The sequence below is a fragment of the Herpailurus yagouaroundi genome, unplaced genomic scaffold (genome assembly GCF_014898765.1).
Source record: "Herpailurus yagouaroundi ecotype Mexico unplaced genomic scaffold, PumYag 207, whole genome shotgun sequence".
Lineage (NCBI taxonomy): Eukaryota > Metazoa > Chordata > Mammalia > Carnivora > Felidae > Herpailurus > Herpailurus yagouaroundi.
The window spans coordinates 439,412-458,785 of record NW_024412438.1 but is presented as its reverse complement, the minus strand read 5'-3'; the positions used below and the strand labels follow the sequence as shown (position 1 = coordinate 458,785).

The following is a 19,374-nucleotide window of genomic DNA, read 5'->3' as shown; positions in this document are numbered from 1 at the left end:
AGAATCGGAAACAGGCTCCAGGCTCTGAGCCATCAGCCCAGAGCCCGACGCGGGGCTCGAATTCACGGACCGCGAGATCGTGACCTGGCTGAAGTCGGACGCTTAACCGACTGCGCCACCCAGGCGCCCCTAGGGTTTTCTATACATAGTATCATGTCATCTGCAAATAGTGAAAGTCTTACTTTTTTGTTACCAATTCAGATACATTTTCTTTTTCTTGTCTAATTGCTATGGCTAGGACATACAGTACTAGTTTGAATAAAAGTGGTGAGAGTAGACATCCTTTCTTGTTCCTGACCTTAGCGGAAAAGCTCTCAGTTTTTCACTATTAAGTATAACGTTAGCTGTGGGATTTTTTATATATGGGCTTATTTTGTTGAGGTGTGTTCCCTCTAAACCTACCTTGTTGAGGATTTTTACCATGAATGGATGTTGTTCTTTGTCAAATGCTTTTTTTGTATCTATTGAAATGATCAGATGCTTTTTTATCCTTTCTGTGTTTATGGGATGTATCATGTCATTTGATTTGTGAATATTGAACCACCTTTGCATTCCAGGAATAAATCCCACTTGATCATGGTGAGTGATTTTTTTTAATGTATTGCTGGATTTGGTTTGCTAATTTTTTTGTTGAGGATTTTTGTATCTATGTTCATCAGAAATATTGACCTGTAGTTTTCTCTCTCTCTCTCTCTCTCTCTCTCTCTCTCTCTCTCTCTTTGGTAGTGTCTTTATCTGGTTTGGAATCAGGGTAATGCTAGCCTCATAGAATGAATTTAGAAGTTTCCTTCCTCTTCTATTTTTTGGAATGGTTTGAGAATAATAGGCATTAACTCTTCTTTAAATGTTTGGTAGAATTCATCTATAAAGATGTCAAGTCCTGGATTTTTGTGTTTTGGGAGTTTTTTGATTATTGATTCAATTTCATTGATGGTAATCAGTCTGTTCAAATTTTCTATTTCTTCCTGATTCAGTTTTAGGAGGTTATATTTTCTAGGCATTTATCCATTTCTTCTAGATTGTGCAATTTATTGACATATAATTTTTCATAATATTCTCTTATAATCCTTTGTACTTCTGTGTGTCAGTTGTTATTTATCCTCTTTCATTTCGGATTTTGTTTACTTGAGTTTTCTCTCTCTCTCTCTCTCTCTCTCTGTCTGAGTCTAGCTAAACGCCTATCAATTTTGTCGATCTTTTCAAAGAAACAGCTCCTGGGGCGCCTGGGTGGTGCAGTCGGTTAAGCGTCCGACTTCAGCCAGGTCACGATCTCGCGGTCCGTGAGTTCGAGCCCCGCGTCAGGCGCTGGGCTGATGGCTCAGAGCCTGGAGCCTGTTTCCGATTCTGTGTCTCCCTCTCTCTCTGCCCCTCCCCCGTTCATGCTCTGTCTCTCTCTGTCCCAAAAAAAATAAATAAACGTTGAAAAAAAAACCTAAAAAAAAAAAAAAAAAGAAACAGCTGCTGGTTTCATTGATCTGTTCTATTGTTTGTTTGTCTGTTTTGAAGTTTTGATTTCATTTATTTCTGCTCTCATCTTGATTATTTCTTTCCTTCGACTGGTTTGGGGTTTTGTTTGTTCTTCTTTTGTAGCTCCTTTAGGTGTAAAATTAGGTTGTTTATGTCAGATTTTTCTTGCTCCTTGATGTAGGCCTATATTGCTATAAAATTCCTTCTTAGAACAACTTTTGCTGCATCCCAAAGATTTTGGACTGTTGTGTTTTCATTTTCATTTTCTACGTGTATTTTTTTTTATTTCCTCTGATTTCTTGGTTGACTCATTCATTGTTTAATAGCATGTTATTTAACCTCCATGTGTGTGTATTTTTTCCAAATTTTTTCTTGTCATTCATTTCTAGTTTCATAGTGTTGTGGTCAGAAAAGATGCAGATATGACTTTGATTTTTTTAAGTTTGTTAAGACTGGTTTGGTGGCCAAGTATGTGACCTATTGTGGAGAATGCTGATGAGCACTTGAAATGAATGTGTATTCTGCTGTTTTAGGATGAAATGTTGTGAATATATCTATAGATCCATCTGTTCCAATATGTCATTCAAAGCCACTTGTTTCCTTGTTGATTTTCTGTTTGGATGATCTATCCATTGATGTAAGTGGGGTGTTAAAGGCCGCTACTAGTATTGTATTACTATCGATTACTTCCTTTTCTTTGTGTTTGTTATTAGCTGCTTTATGTATTTGGGTACTTCTATATTGGGTTCATAAATATTTACAATTGCTATATATTTTCATTGGATTGTACCCTTTATGATTACACAGTGTCCTTTTTCTCTTGTCACACTCTTTGTTTTAAAGCCCATTTTGTCAATTATGTAAGTATTGCTTTGCCAGCTTTTTTTTTTTTCATTTCCATTCACATAATCAATGATTTTCCATCACTTCACTTTTAATCTGCATGTGTCTTTAGGTTTGAAATGAGTCTCTCATAGGCAGCATATAAATAGATCTTGCTTTTTTTTATCCATTCTGCCATGCTTTGTCTTTTGACTGGAGCTTTCAGTCCACTTACATTCAAAATAATTATTGACAGGTATGTACTTACTGCCATTTTGTTGTTTGTTTTGTGGTTGTTTTTGTAGTTCTCTTTCTTCTCTGGCTCTCTTCTCTCACCATTTGTTGGCTTTCTTAGTGATATACTTGGATTCTTTTCTGTTTATTTCTTTGCATATCTATCAAAGATAGATATGATTTTTGATTTGTGGTTACCATTAGGTCTATATATAACATCTGTTTCATATAGCAGCCTATATTAATTTAATGGTCATCTAAATTTGAACCTATTCTTTACTCATCTCCCTCCCACATGTTAGGTATATGGTGCCATACTTTACATCTTTTTATTTTGTGAATCCTTTGACTGATTTCTACAGATAAATTTATTTTTATTGCTTTTGTGCTTCCTACTTCTCTCACTCCTACTTATGATCTTTCCTTTCCTTCAAAGAGTCCCCTTTAACATTTCTTGTGGGGCTGGTTTAGTAGACATGGATTCCCTTAACATTTGTCTGGGAAACTCCTTGTGTCTCCTTCTATTCTGAATAATAGCTTTGCCTATTATATTGATAGAGTATAGGCAATTGATAGAGTATTCTTGGTTGCAGGTTTTTTCCTTTCAACACTTTGAATATATCATGCCACTCCCTTTTGTCCTGCAAAGTTTCTACTGAAAAATTAGCTTTCTACTGAAAAAATAGCCTTATGGGATTCTCCCTTGCATGTAACTGTTTTCTTTTCTCTTGGTGTTCTTAAATTATTCTCTTTATCACTACTTTTTGCCATTTTAATTCCTATGTGTTTTGGTGTGGACGTTCTTGGGAGATTTTGGGGGGCTCTCTGTGTCTCCTGGATCTGGATTTCTGTTTCAGAAATCAGATTCAGCAAGTTTTTACTATTATTTCTTCAAATTCTCTTCTCCTTCTGGGATCCTTATAATGCTATTATTACACTTGATGGTGTTGCTGAGCTCCCGGTCTATTTTCTTTTTTTTTTTTTTTTTTTTTTTTTTTAAATTATTTTTTTCCTCTGTTCAGCTTGATTGTTTTCCATTACTTTATCTTCCATGTCACTGATCTGTTCTGCTTTCTCTGGTCTTTTTATTCCATCTGTGTATTTTTAATTTCAGTTGTTGGGTTCTTCTCTGTGTGGTTCTTTTTATGTTTTCTATCTCTTTTTTAAAGAGAGGTCTTCCACTCCACTGAGGTCCTCCACTCTTCTCAAGTCCAGTAAGTATCTTTATGACCATTACTCTAAATTCTTTATCAGACATACTACTTATCTCCATTTCTTTTATTTCTGTTGCCATGATTTTGTCTTGTTCTCTCATTTGGGACATAGTCTTCTGTTTCCTCATTTTATCTAACTCTCTGTATCTGTTTATATGTGGTAGGAAAGTCAGTTTCATCTCCTGCTCTTCAAAGTAGTGGCTTGGGGTGCCTGGGTGGCTCAGTCAGTTAAGCATCCAGCTTCAGCTCAGGTCATGATCTCACAGCTCATGAGTTCAAGCCCCATGTCAGGCTCTGTGCTGGCAGCTCAGAGCCTGGAGACTGCTTCAGATTCTGTCTCCCTCTCTCCCTGCCCCTCCCCTGCTTGTGCTCTGTCTCTCTGTACATAAAATATAAATAAACATTTGGAAAAAGTAGTGGCTTTATGAAGAAGAGGACCTAGAGTGCCCTGCAGTGCAGTGTCCCTTGTTCACCAGAACTTGGAGCTTCAGGGGTGTCTCCTACGTGTGTTGTGTATGCCCTGCTGTTGTGGCTGAGCCACTTTTGCCTTCAGTCCAGTCATCTGCAATGGCTGTCCTTTCCTGTTGTGGGCAGGGTTTGGTCCTTGTGTTGTTAGTGGGCCAATCTGGGGCCCTGGCCTTGAGTCAATTCAGACCAAGCATTTGCCAGAGATGCAGTAGCACTGAACTGCAGGGTGCTTTCCTTGTTTTGTTTCCAGAAAAGCTTTCATTGGTGGGCAAGGCCTGTAGTCAGACCAGATGTCTGTCCCCGGCCCATTGCTGGCCCCTGCTGGCACTGCTTGCACACTGCCAGGCTTGTGGCCTCACTTTGGATGGGCTCCACCCAAGAGTGCACTGGAGGGGGCAGGGCCACAAGAGAAAGCAGGGGCAGGCTTGGCAGCATTATCAAGGTTTGCGCTGGTTGGTTGCAGAAGGGGACCTGTAGCCAATGGGAACCAGGCAGGCTGGGTTGGAGGGGACAGATCTGCAAAAGCGGTGGGGCCGGAGGAGGAGGGATTAGTGTGGAGGACAGGGTGTCTGACGTTAGCAAGGTTTGTTCAGGTCTGCTGTGGGAGGGGACCTAGAACAGAGGCATAACTGGAGAGGGCATATCTATGGGAGAATGCAGGGGTGGAGTGTGCGGCTAGCAAGTTAGGTATTAAGTGTTGGCCCTACACTGGTTCCCACAGGTGTCCATGTGTCTGGGCTGGCGGGCCAGGGAGGGATGTGATTCCCACCAGCTCCCTCGTTCCTGGAGAAGCTCTCAACAATCTCTGCCCCTACAGCACACACTCTGAGATTAGTAAACAAATGTCTTTCCCATATATTACAGGGGTTTCAAACTGCTGCTTCTATGTTGTATCTCCAGAGCCGTTTGTGGTGCTGCCTTTTTAAGGGCAGGTACTCAGTTTCCTCTCCCCCTCCCAGAGCTGAGCCCACTGACTTTTACTTTCAGGTGTTAGGGCACCTGGGTGGCTCAGTCAGTTGAGCATCCGACTTCAGCTCAGGTCATGATCTCACAGTTCGTGGGTTTGAGCCCCAAGTCAGGCTCTGTGCTGACAGCTCGGAGCCTGGAGCCTGCTTCAGATTCTATGTCTTCCTCTCTCTCTGCCCCTCCCCCACTCATGCTCTGTCTCTCTCTTTCTCAAAATTAGACATTAAAAAGTAATGTTTAAGTTCCAGGTGTTAAGCCCCACTGATTGTAAGAACTCATGAAATTAGGCCCCACTGTTTTTCAAAACTAAATGTTATGAGGACTCATCTTCCCTGTATGAGAGTCTGTTTCTGTCCCCTCTTGCACCTTCCCTCCCTTGGACAGTCCTGTGTGTCCATTTAGCTCCCAACTGCATCTCTGCCCTCCCCACCCTCTTTGATGTGACCTCTTCTATACATTTAGCTGTGGAGAGTTTGTTCTGCTAGTCTTCAGGTCGTTTCCTGGGTTATTTACGTTGATGTGGGTGCTACCTGGTTGTATCCATGGGACAAAGTGAGCTTGGGGCCCTCTTACTTGGGGTCCATCTTCCCCAGAAATCCAATATGTTGTTAGATTTTTAAAGGGTTCAGAACAGTATATATAGTACGCTATCATGTATGCATCTATACCTAGGATATTTCTAGAAAGATCAACAAGAAATGCCTCGGAATAATTCCTGGGGAGAGGAAATAGGTGTCTGGGACAAGATAGCTTGCTTTTTAAATTATATACTCTTTCGTGTATCTTTTCAATTTTATGTATTACTAATTCCCCAAAAAAGCAAACTTAAACACACACCTGTACACACACACACACACACACACACACACACACAGTGGATAGGGGAAATGGAACAAAAGGGAAGGAAAGGACTAGGAAGGAGTTCTGGAAGCACAATGGGTCATAAATTCAGATCAAAAGACAAAAGGAACTCAAAAGTCTAGAGGCAGAGCTCCCTACTCCACAGTGTTTGGGGCTGACTCATTTATCCATTTATTCACCAAACATTCAAGAGTGACTTTCATGGGCCGAGCCTGTGTTAGACGTCCAGGCACAGGCATTGGCCCTGTCCTCAAGTAGTTCAGATACTGATGGGGAGAGGAGTAATCAGTCATGTTGAGTCATGGAAATAACACCTGTCGAGGATCTACGGAAATGTAGAAAAGAGGCAGTCTAGCCTGAAAACTTCCCCTTGAAGGATGCTGACTTCTCCCTTCTCTGCCTAGCTCCTCTGTCATCATCACCCTCTTCTCTCAGCCTTGTCCTGCTGCAGAAGGAGTGTGAGTAGTCTCATTGCTGTTGTCCATACAGAGCAGGTGCAGGTGCCTCGAGTTGTCGTGAAGTCCGTGAACATGGCTGATAGTGCCTCCTGCAACATTACCTTGATTTGCTCTGTGGAGAGGGCAGGGACAAGTGTTCTGTACAGCTGGACCCCGAAGAACACCCATGCTTCTGAATCCCATGGGGCCTCCACCATCACCATCTACTGGATGCCATGTGACCCAGACCTTCCATACACCTGCACAGCCAGGAACCCAGTCAGCCAGAGCACCTCCGGCCCCATCCATGTCCGGCAGTTCTGTACAGGTACAGGTTCCACTTAGGCCCTCCTGGCGATTCCAGAAAGTCTGAGTAGCTATGGAACCCTGCCAGGGTTCTGGTAGGACACGGAATAGGGAAGCAAGAAGATAGGCTTGAAGACCCCTCGTACTCTACCATCTGAGGCCTGAGAGAGACTGATGGGGCATCTAGGAACTACCAGGGAACTGAAACTCTAAGGGTAGAACAAGGGAAGGGAAGAGAGTTTGGATGAAGAGATCCAGTTTGTTCTTTGCTTGGGTGGGGGTATCCCCTGGGGTCTCCTCAGAAGGTCAGGAAGGGCAGGAGAGGACTGGGTATGTGAAAGGCAGAGCCAGGTGCATATCCGTCTGTGACAAGTGTTCCGCAGGGATGCCTCGTGATAGGAAGGGAAAGGGGGTGTGGGCAGGAGAGCATGTGGGACTTCAGTCTCCTTCAGGCAGGCTGAGGGTTAATAGGGCCAGTAACTAAAGTCACAATGTCTCACCTCTGATTGCAGCTCCGGGAGCCTCCAGAGGAGGATCAGCGGGGGAGACAGTGGTGGGGATCCTCGGGGAGTCAGTCACCCTCCCCCTAACACTCCCGGCCAGTCACTACGTGAACAACATTGTCTGGATGTTTAACACATCTATTATCGCCAAAAAGCAGGAGGTGAAGCCCAAGATTCCTGACAAGAACTCTGGCCAAGACTACTCCCTGAAGATTGGCCAGCTAAAGATGGAGAATGCTGGCCACTACTATGCCTATGTGTGTTCAAAGGCCTCCAGAGTCATCAGCAGAAAACATTTCACCCTGCTCATCCACCGTGAGTTTCTGAGCAGAGCGCTAAGCATTAGATTCCTTCCCTGAAATGTTTCTCCTCTTTGCTGCTTTCCCTGCCTCCTGCTTCCCTCAAGCCTCTCCTCCTACCAAAATGCCTCAGGCCACCTGAACAACTATTGGGTCCACACCAGTCAACTCACAGGAGGAAAAATTTTTAACCAGCAGCTGGGCAAAATCCACCTTCCAGTGTCCCCCTTCTAGACTTCCAGTTAGGTCTCCACCATCCAACTTTCAATACTCGCCACTGTTTTCCTGCATCACTTCTCGTTTGTTTGGTTTGTTTTTATAGAATATTATCATTTTTGAATAAGAGAACAGCTGGCTGGAGTGGAATTGGAGAAGACTGAGGAGAAAGCCTTTAGTGTCCAAAGACCCTCTGACCCCCCCACGAGGGCTGCTTGGCTCTCCTGTCATCACATCCCCTGCCTGGGTTTGTTGATGTCTAAGTAGCTGAAAAGAGTCACTGTCCATGGTTCTGCTAAAGTATGCTGGAAGTCAGCTAGTCCACGTCGATAGCAGCTGTGACTCAAATATAATTTTTTTTAAGCAAGAAGATTTAGTAAAAATAATAATGCATTGGGAACAACTGATGCCCATCTTACATTTCTGTTAAAATTGTTAACATTTATTGGGCACTAACTCTGTGTCAGTGCTGCACTCACCTCTCTACACTTTATCTCCTGAATAAAAGAAAAACTTAGACGATGGCACCTCAACACATAAGCCTTGAAGAGTCTTTGGAGCACATGGAATGTTGTGCTTACTTGTGTGGAAGGGTTTGCTCGTCCTTCACAGGGTACTCCATAGAATGATGTGGTATCTTTGTTTTTCTACTTGTTATTAACTCCTTTAACATCCAAGCATCCAAGCATCCAAGAGTTGAAGTGGTATGTCTGAGATTTCATGGCCACTAAGGGAAAGGCCAAGTGCACTCCAAAATGTCTGTGACTCCTGGAGGCACTTTCTCAGCCCTAAGGCAGTTCCAACACACAATTTCATGAGCATATTCTGAATGAGTAAAGACGTGGTGACTGCCCAGTGGGTGGGCCTGACTCTACATTAGGTCTTTCTCCCCACACAGGGAGGCTGAAGGAGGTTACCGGGAGCCTTGAGCTCACTGAGGATGGCATCTGCAGGGTCAGCCTGACATGTTCAGTGGAGGACAGTGGACACAATGTGACATACTTATGGACCTTCCTACAGAAAGGAACTGTCATGTCCCAAGGGGGATCTCACCTCAATATCTCTTGGAGAAGTGATGAAAACCATCCCAACCTCACATGTACCACCAGGAACCCTGTCAGCAAGAGCTCCCAGTCATTTCTTCCCGGTGACACCTGCCCAGGTTGCCTTGGATCCAAGAGTCTGCATTCTGAGTGGTTCTTTATGAAGTGCAGCGAAGGAGTGTGGGCAAGAGTACTTTAGAGTAGCACATTCCAATAGAAATATAATGGAAACCACACATGGAATTTACATTTTCTAATAGCCACATTAGATAAAGCAAAAAGCAACAAGTAACATTAACTTCAGTAATATATTTTGCTTAACCCGCTATATCCAAATATCATCATTTCAATAAGTAGCCAATATGCAATTATCCTTGAGATAATTTACATTTCATGTTGTGCTAAATCTTTGAAATCTGGTACGTTTTTACACTAACAGCACATCTCAATTCAGATGCCAAATTTTCATGGGAAGTACTCGATCTGTATTCAGATTTCATAAAACTTAGAGTTGAAAAGCTAGATTTACATATCCAAGTTGCTCCAAACCTACTTATCAGGTTTTTCATAAGAAACTGAATAGCCATACTTCAATTTCAATTTTTTTTAAATTTTTTTTTCAACGTTTTTTATTTATTTTGGGGACAGGGAGAGACAAAGCATGAATGGGGGAGGGGCAGAGAGAGAGGGAGACACAGAATCAGCCCAGAGCCTGACGCGGGGCTCGAACTCACGGACCGCGAGATCGGGACCTGATTGAAGTCGGACGCTTAACCGACTGCGCCACCCAGGCGCCCCACAATTTTTAAAAATTAAATAAAGTAAGCAATTCAGCTCCAGAGTCATCCTGGCCACATTCCAATGGCTCCTGCCATGGCTCGTGGCCACTATACTTGAGAGTAGAAGCAAGAAATGAAGCCCTGGTGGCTCTTACTAGATGCCAGGCACTAGTCTAGGTCCTTGTGAGTTTTAACACAGTCAGCTTTACAATAATCTAATGTGGCAAATATTCTTATTATTCTCCATTACATGAAGAAACCGAGACTCAGAAAGTATAAGGGACTTGAGCAAGGCCACACAACAAAACATGATTGAAACCCTGAGCTCTGTGCTCTGTTCTGCTCTAGAAGGAAGTAGAAAAAAGGAAGGTTTACCTAGAATGTGACAAGGCTAGGTCAGGCTAGCAGATGGATTTAGAGCCCAATTAAGTGGGAATTTTGACTCTGTCTTGAGCCTGGAACTGCCCTTATATCATTGACAGAAAGGAGCGGTGTAGTGTGATGGATAAGGGTGTTTAAGAATCAGGCAGCCTACGTTCAAATCCCGTTCAGGATGAACTCTGCGACACTGGGCAAGGGCCTCTACCTAGAGACAGTGTCTGTCATAAGACAGACTATAGCTTCTTGTCCAGAACAATACCTGCTCAATGAATAGTTGTAGAATGAATGAAAAGGAATATGCTCTGCAATAGCATGAAATTTTAAGAGGCAGGTAGGATGGTCATTATGCTGTGTCCACTGATTGTTCCAACCTCTCTACCATTATTTATACTAATACCATTCATTTCCTCTCCAAAGGGCACGAGAGAAACATGAAGCTCTACATTGGACTCTCCTTGATGTCTCTTATTCTTCTGTGCTTTGGGATCTCCATCTGGTGGTGCATGTGGAAGCAAAAAGGACGGCGTGGGTTTCTGAGATCAATGGCATCTGCCCTAGACCATATCCTGGGACCTTTGCAGGCTTGTCTGTCCTCTCATGATCCCCCCTCCCCCACACTCCTTTCCGCACCCCCCCCCCCCGCCCCTCCTCCGTCTATCCGAAGACCTCATTTCTTCTCAGAGTGATGGGGAGGAGGGGTGCTCGTTGTGGGGAAGGCAGGAAAGGAGCTGGCCTTAGGGACAAACGTTACCAGAGACTCAAAAATGACCAGAGCTCTCCATCTCTCACCCCTACTTTGTCCTTCGAGCCAGCTTAGTTCTTTCCTACTGACCCCAGCCGATGGGTGGGGTGGAGTGTACCACAACACAGCAATTGCTCTCTCCAGACGCACACCTACTAGGAGATACGCCACCGGGAAGAGAAAAAAGAGGTTTCCCTCCAACTCTCATTTGAAAGATCTCTGATTGGCCTGGCCTCGGGTCATGTGACCATGGCTTGGCCCAATCACCGTGGCCAAGGGGATTAGCTATTATGATTGGCAGCTCCGTCGGAATCTCGTATTGCAGTGGAAATGGACTAGTTCCCAGAAAGAGCCTATTGGTTAGAACACGTAGGATCCCTGGAATAACTGATGCGAGCCAACAAACCAATCTGAGGAGTGGCTACCACAGATGGGGCAGAGGGATGGCAGGAGGCTCCAGGGCCGCCTTCTCAGCTGAAGATGACCTTAGACTCTGGTCACCCTTTCACGTAGGTTCCTGCTCACATCAGGGTTCACCTCCTCCCTAAAGCCTTTTCCTTGGCCGTGTCCCCAGAAATCTCTCCCCGTCTGTTTCGACACTCACAAAATCAGACGCCTCTCTCCTCACAGCCCTACTGATAAATCTTCTCTACTTTGGTTTCTCAGACTCAGTCCCAGACTCCAGCTCCAACCAAGCTGAAACCCCAGCGGATGTGCCAGGTAATATCCCCAATGACACAGGCTATGGGGTCCCTGGGCCCGATGGAAGCTCCAAGGCCTGGCTATTTATTCTATGTGGTCTGCCAACCAGCGACATGAGTATCACCCAGGAGCTTGTTAGAAAGGCAAATCTTGGGCACCACCCCAGAATACTGAGCTCTAGTCCGCATCTTCACAAGATGAATCATATACCTGTTAAAGTCTGAGAAATAATGTGGTTTGGAGAAGGAAGGCGGTTTGGGGTACAGAAACCACAATGAGGATGGACTCCAGAAAGAAGGTGACCAAAGCTAGGAGAGACAGCCTGCCCTCTGGGGTCTCTAGAGCTCCTCAGGCTTTGATCATTATCACTTGAACTTAGCCTCTGATGAGGGTGGAGTGATCTTCCTCATTCTGAGAATGGAGACACAAAGGCCAGATAGAATGGCAAATCTGCGGCAGAAGCCAAACTAAAACCCAATGAAAATTAAACCCGTGAGACCGTCTAGACACCTATGACCCAAGAGCATCACTGAGGAAGTAGTTTCCCAATTTCTGAAAAAGCTAAGGCATGCTTTCTTCAAACAAAATACTGCGCGACACCCCAACAGCACAAAGTGTGTGAAGGCGGGCCTGTCCTGAGAGGTGTTGGGGTGGTGAGCTGAGATGCCTGCATCTTAGCTTCCCACCCCCGTTCCCATCCCTTGGTGTCCTCAATTACCACCTTGGACTCTAAGCTCTGGAGTTCTAAGGAATCCCCAAACTCCACCCACTCAAACAAATCCTCCTTTTAAAAACCCCTGGTAACCCCTCCTGGAGGAGCTCCCCCATGGAGATGTACTAAGAGGAGGGACTGGGTGGGAGGCCAGGGGCTCAAACAATCCAACAGTGCAAGCTTCTCTGAAGAAAAGTATAACCAAGAGAAAGGGGCCAAGAAACAGGACTGAGGCTAAGGGTGGAGCTTCCCACCAGCTACCTCCTCATAGCTGTCAGGGCAGACTCTGGTCTCCCCCAGCTTGTGCCCTCATTCCTTGGTACCCTGGGCACAGGAGGAGGAAGGTAGTACTGGGGACACCACTGTCCCTTTCGCCCTCCCCAGCGCACCTTTCCTCCACTCCCATGGTCTGCTTCTTTAACCTCTCCACCATTTCTCCAAAGCCTCTCCATCTTCTGTCACTGCCTAGGTTCATGCTGTCACCATTTTTTTTTTTTGTTTGTTTGTTTTATTGAATAGGATTTTTTTTTTAATTGAAAACTCATATAGTCACATGGTATACAATGAAATCTCCCTCCAAATCCCAATCTCCTAGTCTCTCCAGCAGCCTTCACTGTTAGGATGTATTTCTAAATCCTTTCAGAGCCTTTTAATGCATTTACAGGTGTCAGATATATTTGTGCGTGCGTGCATGTACGTGTGTGTGGTGGGTGTGTAGGTGGGTGCCTTTCATTTAATTACACATATGGAAGCAATCTGTAACATTTTTCTGAAACTTGCTTTTTGAATTTAACAGAATATCCTAGTAATATTAACATATGTATATTAAGACTGACTCCCATTTATTCCATCCTACGGATGTGCCTTAATTTATTTCACCAGACCTCATCACTAGACATTCCCATTCCTTGTTCCTTCTTCCCTAAAATAGCGTACTAGTTTCCTAATTGGCCATTCCTTCTCCTTTCTATCTCTCCTCCTTCAAGAGCAGGTCTGGGGCACCTGGGTGGCTCAGTTGGTTAGGCACCTGACTCTTGATTTCGGCTCAGTTCATGATCTCACAGTTGTGAGATGGAGCCCCACGTCGGGCTCTTGGTTGGGCAAGGAGCCTGCTTAAGATCCTTTCTCCCCTCTCTCCCTTTGCCTCTCCCCCGCTCACTCACATGCCCATGTGCATTCTCTCTCTCTCTCTCTCTCTCTCTCTCGAAAAAAAAATAAAACAAAATAAAATAAATAAGAGCAGGCATAATGACCTTTGTGTTTTCCCAGAGTACCCATCATGGCACTTATGATGGTTCACCCAATGGGGCCACTTCTGCTCCCTGAGAGTTGCTAAGTCGTCAATGCTTGAAGGGAAAGAGGAAGGGAGAGTGGGATGGAACCCCCTAAGGGAAGACTGGAGAACAACGTCTCCTCCAGTTCTTAGGGCCTCACCCGGGGTAGAAGTCAGAGTAGCTTGGCTCCTTCCACAAAACAAGAAAGAGGCGGGGGCGGCCATACTTCCTACCGACCCTGCACCATGTGTTCAAAACGCACCGCTGGCCACACACTGTGCAACATGCTCTCCCAAGGGTATGAGAAGCTGGACACTCTTCTCAAGACTGCCAAGCAACGGTCTAGGCCCCCCTCTGCCAGCAGCTCTGACAGCAGTGGAACAACCGAGGAGACGACAGACATGGTCAAGGCTGGAAGATACCAGGAGGACACTGGACCTGACTCGGCTTCTGAGACGCCAGCAGAGTACGATCTCCTCATGCTGAGGAATGCGCCTGCACCTACGGCCCAAGACAACACGGTGTATGCGCAAGTATTCCTCAACTTGCAGGTGAGCCCTTTTGACCAGTACACCTTCCCTCCTCCTCCAGTTCTAACACCATCCAATATCCCGGATGACTTAGTCCCCCCACACGGGGAGCCAGGACCAGCAGCACACGAGCAGACAAGGGTGGCTCTGCTCATGTTAACCAAACATTGGGATCCCTTGGAGTGAAGGAGCTCGTCCTCAGCTCCCAATGTTGGGCTATTAATAAGGGAGATGTCAAACAACCAGAAGCACTGTACCCACCGCACTAAGACAGCCACCGCCCTCTGTGTGAAATCTGAACCTGGTGGGTGTCCCCTCTCCTTAGGGGCTGAGAGTGACACCCTGAAAAGCTCTCATCGGGTGCGTACAGATAGTCTGATGTTGATCTGTTACAGGGAAAGACCCTAGTTCCTCAACAGAAAGAGGGTTCGGCCACAATCTACAGCTGTATCCAGACACCCCAGAAGGTGAGAACAATTTTCTCTGTATCCCGAGGCTCTTAAAGTAAGGAATTATTGTGCAGACCATTTTAACTGAAAGTCCTAGATTCCCATGGCAAAGGAGCTTAAGTCCTACCCACTGCCCCCCCCCCGCCCCCCCCAGACACACTCCGTGGTCAATAGAGATGCTTACACAAATGTTTCCGATTTATATCTGTTTGGCCAAAGGCCGAACATTTCTAATTGAATTAATAATATTTTATACTGATTGTTCTTACCACTAACTAGCATAAGGGGCTGCAAACACAAATAGTGTATAATCTATGTATATTTCTAAATCTATTTCTTTTCTTTTTCCTTTCTCTATAGCTAATCTTTATTGCTTACGTTGTGCCAGGAATTGTGCTAAATGCTTCACAAGTTGTTGTTGTTGTTATTGTTGTTTTTAATGTTTACTTATTTTTGAGAGGAGGAGAGAGAGAGAAAGAGAGAGAGCAAGCAGGAGAGGGATAAAGAGAGAGGGAGACAGAATCTGAAGCAGCTCCAGGCTCTAAGCTGTCAGCACAGAGCCCGAGGTGGGGCTCGAACTCACGAACCGTGAGATCATGATCTGAGCTGAAGTCGCATGCTTCACCAACTAAGCCACCCACATGCCTCCTAAATCTATTTCTAACCCATCTCAATCCACCAAAATGGCAATTTCCCCAAATAATTAGAAATTAGCCAAGAGTCCAATGCCAAGATGTTTTGGAGAATGTGCCATTAACTACAACACATTGGTTTTATTGTGGTGTTAAAAGATCCCTTAATGGTAGAACTTACCATTAAATAATAATAATAACCCACTTTAACACGAAATTTTACAGTTTACAAAACATTGATATTCTCGCGTGATCCTTAGGACAGCTCTATAAATGTGCTGTCATCCCGCAGCCGAGATCCGGAGAAGTTAAATTTGCCTAAAGTCGTACAGATAGTAGTTGGACTTTAAGTATTAAAAACCACAAGGAGCTTTAAAATAATCCTGAGTAATCTTAAACAATTAACCTTGGCTTGAATCTAGCTGCCTGCTTCACTTTCACTTCCCTGAGAACATTGGGTTCATACATACTTTTGCTTTCAAATCTCCAGAATCCCCTCCCTGTTTTCCTCCTTGTTTAAACATGTCCAAACAAGATTTTTTAAATGAGTATTTTATTTATTTTGAGAGAGAGAGAACGTGCAAGCAGGGGAGAAGCAGAGAGAGGGAAAGAGAGAACCCCAAGCAGGCTCCAAGCTCAGCGTGGAGCCCAACACGGGGCTCGATCGCACGACCCTGAGATCATGACCTGAGTCAAAACCAGGAGTCGGATGCCCCACTGACTGAGCTGCCCAGGTACCCCCAAAACAAGACTTTAAAAAAGAAGAACCTCAAAGCTTTTCAGTTATGCTACTACCCTGTGATTGATGAATCAATCAGTAGACATTTAGTGAACACCTTTGGTTTGCCCAGAACTGGGCTGAGGGCTCTGGGGATTCAGATGTGCTTAAGGCACCATCCTAAACCTTGAAGACCTGTTGTCTTATTGGCTTTCGGTGGAGGAGTGGAGTTGCTTCAGTCACCTGCAAGGGCAAGGAAGACACTCTACATTAGTTGGGCAGTTCCCAAGCGTTTTCCAGACATTGGAAGCGGAAGATACCACTGCACTGAGGTAGACAGGAAAGGCTCCACGAAAAAATTAATTTGAATTAGACCTTAAAAGATGGAGAGAGGGGCGCCTGGGTGGCTCAGTCCGTTAAACATCCGACTTCAGCTCTGGTCATGATCTCGTGGTTCGTGGGTTCGAGCCCCGAATCGCGCTCTGTGCTGATAGTGCAGAACCTGCTTGGGATTCTCCCTCCCTCTCTCCCTCTCCCCCTCCCCCACTTGGGTACCCGCATTTACACACACTCTCTCTCTCAAATAAACTTGAAAAACTGGGCAGAATTTGCTCAGTAAAAGTTTGTGCAGATGTGTAGCTCAGTTCAACCACCATTGGCCTCCTGTCTTGTCTTGTGGGAACGTGGCCTATGCTGAGCCAGTGAGGGACGTCACCTATGACCTTGAGGCCACACCTGTACTTTTCGCTGGATTCTCTCTGACCTGGCCCTCTGTGTTTGGGCCAACACTCGTCAATCTTAAAGTCAGGGACATCAGTCCCTGCTCTGAGTTTCAGAATGGCCTGGAGTCCCCACGTGTCCGGTCAGTGGTACGTGGGTCCCACGCCACCCCAGGGACTCCAGACCCCTGCAGCCACGCTCATCCACAGCCTAAGTGGAAAGCAATGCATTTCCCCAGCCAAGGTCTTAACAGGATTTATCCCTTGCCTTCAGAATTTCGAGGACCCGTCCTGATTCCGGGTCCCCTAAGGCTCTCGCCCACTTGGGCAGGAAATTCTCAAACTTATTTTCTCACCCAAGTCCCGGCACGACATCTCGAAGGTTTAAGCCACCGTCAAGCTATTGCCGGCCCCCCCGCCTCCCCGCCTCCCCCGCTCCCCACATCCGCTCACATCTCAACTGTTCCTCAGAGCCCTCCCTGAACAGTCTCCGAAAAGGAGTCCTCAGAACCCTGGGACCACGAAGGCCTACTGGTCTGGGCCATGACTTTGATCCATAATCTCTGCCACCCGAAATAGCTTGACATCTTTACATTCTCCAGCTGGGGCAGAGGCTGAGTTCACGAGACCATGGCTTCTTGAGAGCGAGGCCTTTTATTGTCATTTTTGTGGCCCCTCACCTTGCAGCGCTAAACTGTCCTCTCTCTCCCTCGCGGAGAGCCTAGCCAACTTCCCATTAGGAGAGTCCCCATAAATGCCTGCTGTCAACTTGATGGATTGTTCCATTGCTGGGTCAGTCCATATGATCCGACTTCTACACCATGGACCAATCTTAGCCTGGCCTCACCTCCCTGTCTCACCGGCACAGGGGCGAGGAAACCAGGGCCTCCCAGGCTTTACTAACCATATTCTTGCGTGTCTTTTGGCTCACAGGTGGTGCCACCACCACAGCAGAATGATCTGGAGTCTCCTGAAACCCCTACCTATGAAAATTTGGACTGAAAAGAAAAGCAGCTGCTGCTTCTCTCCCTGTGGTCGGAGAGGGTTCTGGACTGTGTAGGGCCTGATGCTCTTGCAGACAGAGCACTTCAGAACTGCCTTCAGCATCTCAAAGGTGCCTGGGTTTGACCCTCGCCCTTCCTTTCACCCTTGTAACTTCCCAAGCCCATGAACAGATCAGACACAGGCTCCTTCTTGGAGTCCCTGGCCTTCAAGATGCCCCTGCTCCATCCATCTCCACGCAGGCTCAGTTACCCCCCTCAGTTCAGAGGCACCACCTTAGAGCTTTGCCAAGGCTGGCCACATGTGGTTGAAAGGGCCCTGGACCTTCACACCATCTTCTAAACAGGTGATAAAATGGATCCAACAGATATTCTCACTCATGGGCACGAAGATCTGTGTAAAATTATGTCCACTGCAGTATCTTTTAAAATAGAAGGACAGAGGGGCACCTGCGTGGCTCAGTCGATTAAGTGGCCGACTTTGCTCAGGTCTCGCTGTTCGTGAGTTCGAGCCCCACGTCAGGCTCTGGGCTGACGGCTCGGAGCCTGGAGCCTGCTTCCGATTCTGTGTCTCCCACTCTCTCAGCCCCTCCTCCATTCATGCTCTGTCTCTGTCTGTCAAAAATAAACTTTGAAAAAGGGGCGCCTGGGTGGCTCAGTCGGTTGAGCGTCCAACTTCGGCTCAGGTCACGATCTCACAGTTTGGGGGTTCAAGCCCCGCATCGGGCTCTGTGCTGACAGCTCAGAGCCTGGAGCCTGCTTGGGATTCTGTGTCTCCTGCTCTCTCTGCCCCTCCCCCACTTGTGCTCAGTCTCTGTCTCTCAAAAATAAATAATGTGAAAAAAAATTTTTTTAATAAAGTAAATAAACTTAAAAAAATTGAATGAAAGAACAGAAATAGCCTAAATGTCCATTTAGGAAGAATCTGGCTAAATGCCCAATGGCGTATCCAGGCAACAGCAAGCCCTGCCACTTTTGTAAAGACCAGTGTGTGCTACTAAGGCATGAGCTCTAAGAACGGAAAGAACAGGGTCCAACACAGTACGTGTCACTTGCTACCAGTTGGATAAAGAAGAAATGTGTACCGGGGCACCGGGGTGGCTCAGTCGGTTAAGCAGTCGACTCTTGATTACGGCTCAGGTCATGATCTCATGGTTCGTGGGTTCGAGCCCCACATCGGGCTCTACTCTGGCACCACAGTCTGTTTGGGATTCTCTCTCTCCCTCGCTCTCGCTCTCTCAAAAATAAATACGTGTTAAAAAAAAATAAAAACGAAGAAATGTAGATCTGTATGCTTATGTAGTTATGCAAAAGCTCTGAAAGAAAATAACAAAAAAACTTATCAGGGGCTGCCTCTGGGGAGTGAACTAGGTTGTTGTTTTCACTGTATGCTTTTTTGTACCTCAGATTTCTTTTTTTAATCATATGTGTGTATCATTCTTTGGATATCTTTTTTAAGGGCTTAAAATGCCCCTTCCACATAAACTTCCCATATTTACCCAAAGGAACTTCCCTCCTTATTGTCAGGTCCGGCTGTAGAACAGTCATAGTATGTCTCCTCTCCCCCAGACTGTAGCACAGCCTTATCCCCGTGAGTTGTTCTACCCTTGACTTATATTCATGATACTATAGTGTACGTTTGTGTCACATGCACCTCGAAGCCCATTTTTTTTTAAATTTAAGTTTCTTTATTTTTGAGAGAGAGCGAGCGAGCACGAGCAGGGGAGGGGCAGAGACAGAGAGAGGGAGACGCAGAATCTGAAGCAGGCTCCAGGCTCTGAGCTGTCAGCACAGAGACCAATGCAGGTCTCGAACCCACCAACCATGAGATCGTGACCTGAGCTGAAGTCGGATGCTTAACTGACAGCCACCCAGGAACCTCAAAGCCCATTTATGTCC

General features: G+C 45.7%; 1 protein-coding gene across 9 annotated transcripts in view; it reads left to right on the top strand.

The window, feature by feature from the left end:
- Nucleotides 1-17,846, top strand: part of LY9 (lymphocyte antigen 9) — a 30,398-nt gene extending 12,552 nt beyond the window's left edge. The window contains exons 3-10 of one of the 9 annotated variants that reach the window (XM_040452428.1): nucleotides 6,522-6,797; nucleotides 7,288-7,593; nucleotides 8,692-8,955; nucleotides 10,414-10,581; nucleotides 11,405-11,458; nucleotides 13,724-13,977; nucleotides 14,352-14,423; nucleotides 17,408-17,846. In XM_040452428.1, coding sequence (XP_040308362.1) covers nucleotides 6,522-6,797; nucleotides 7,288-7,593; nucleotides 8,692-8,955; nucleotides 10,414-10,581; nucleotides 11,405-11,458; nucleotides 13,724-13,977; nucleotides 14,352-14,423; nucleotides 17,408-17,476 — 1,463 coding nt within the window. In that variant the 3' untranslated portion in view covers nucleotides 17,477-17,846. The other 8 variants (XM_040452430.1, XR_005783838.1, XM_040452435.1 and 5 more) reach the window with 8 other exon arrangements.
- Nucleotides 17,847-19,374: the final 1,528 nt, after the last annotated feature.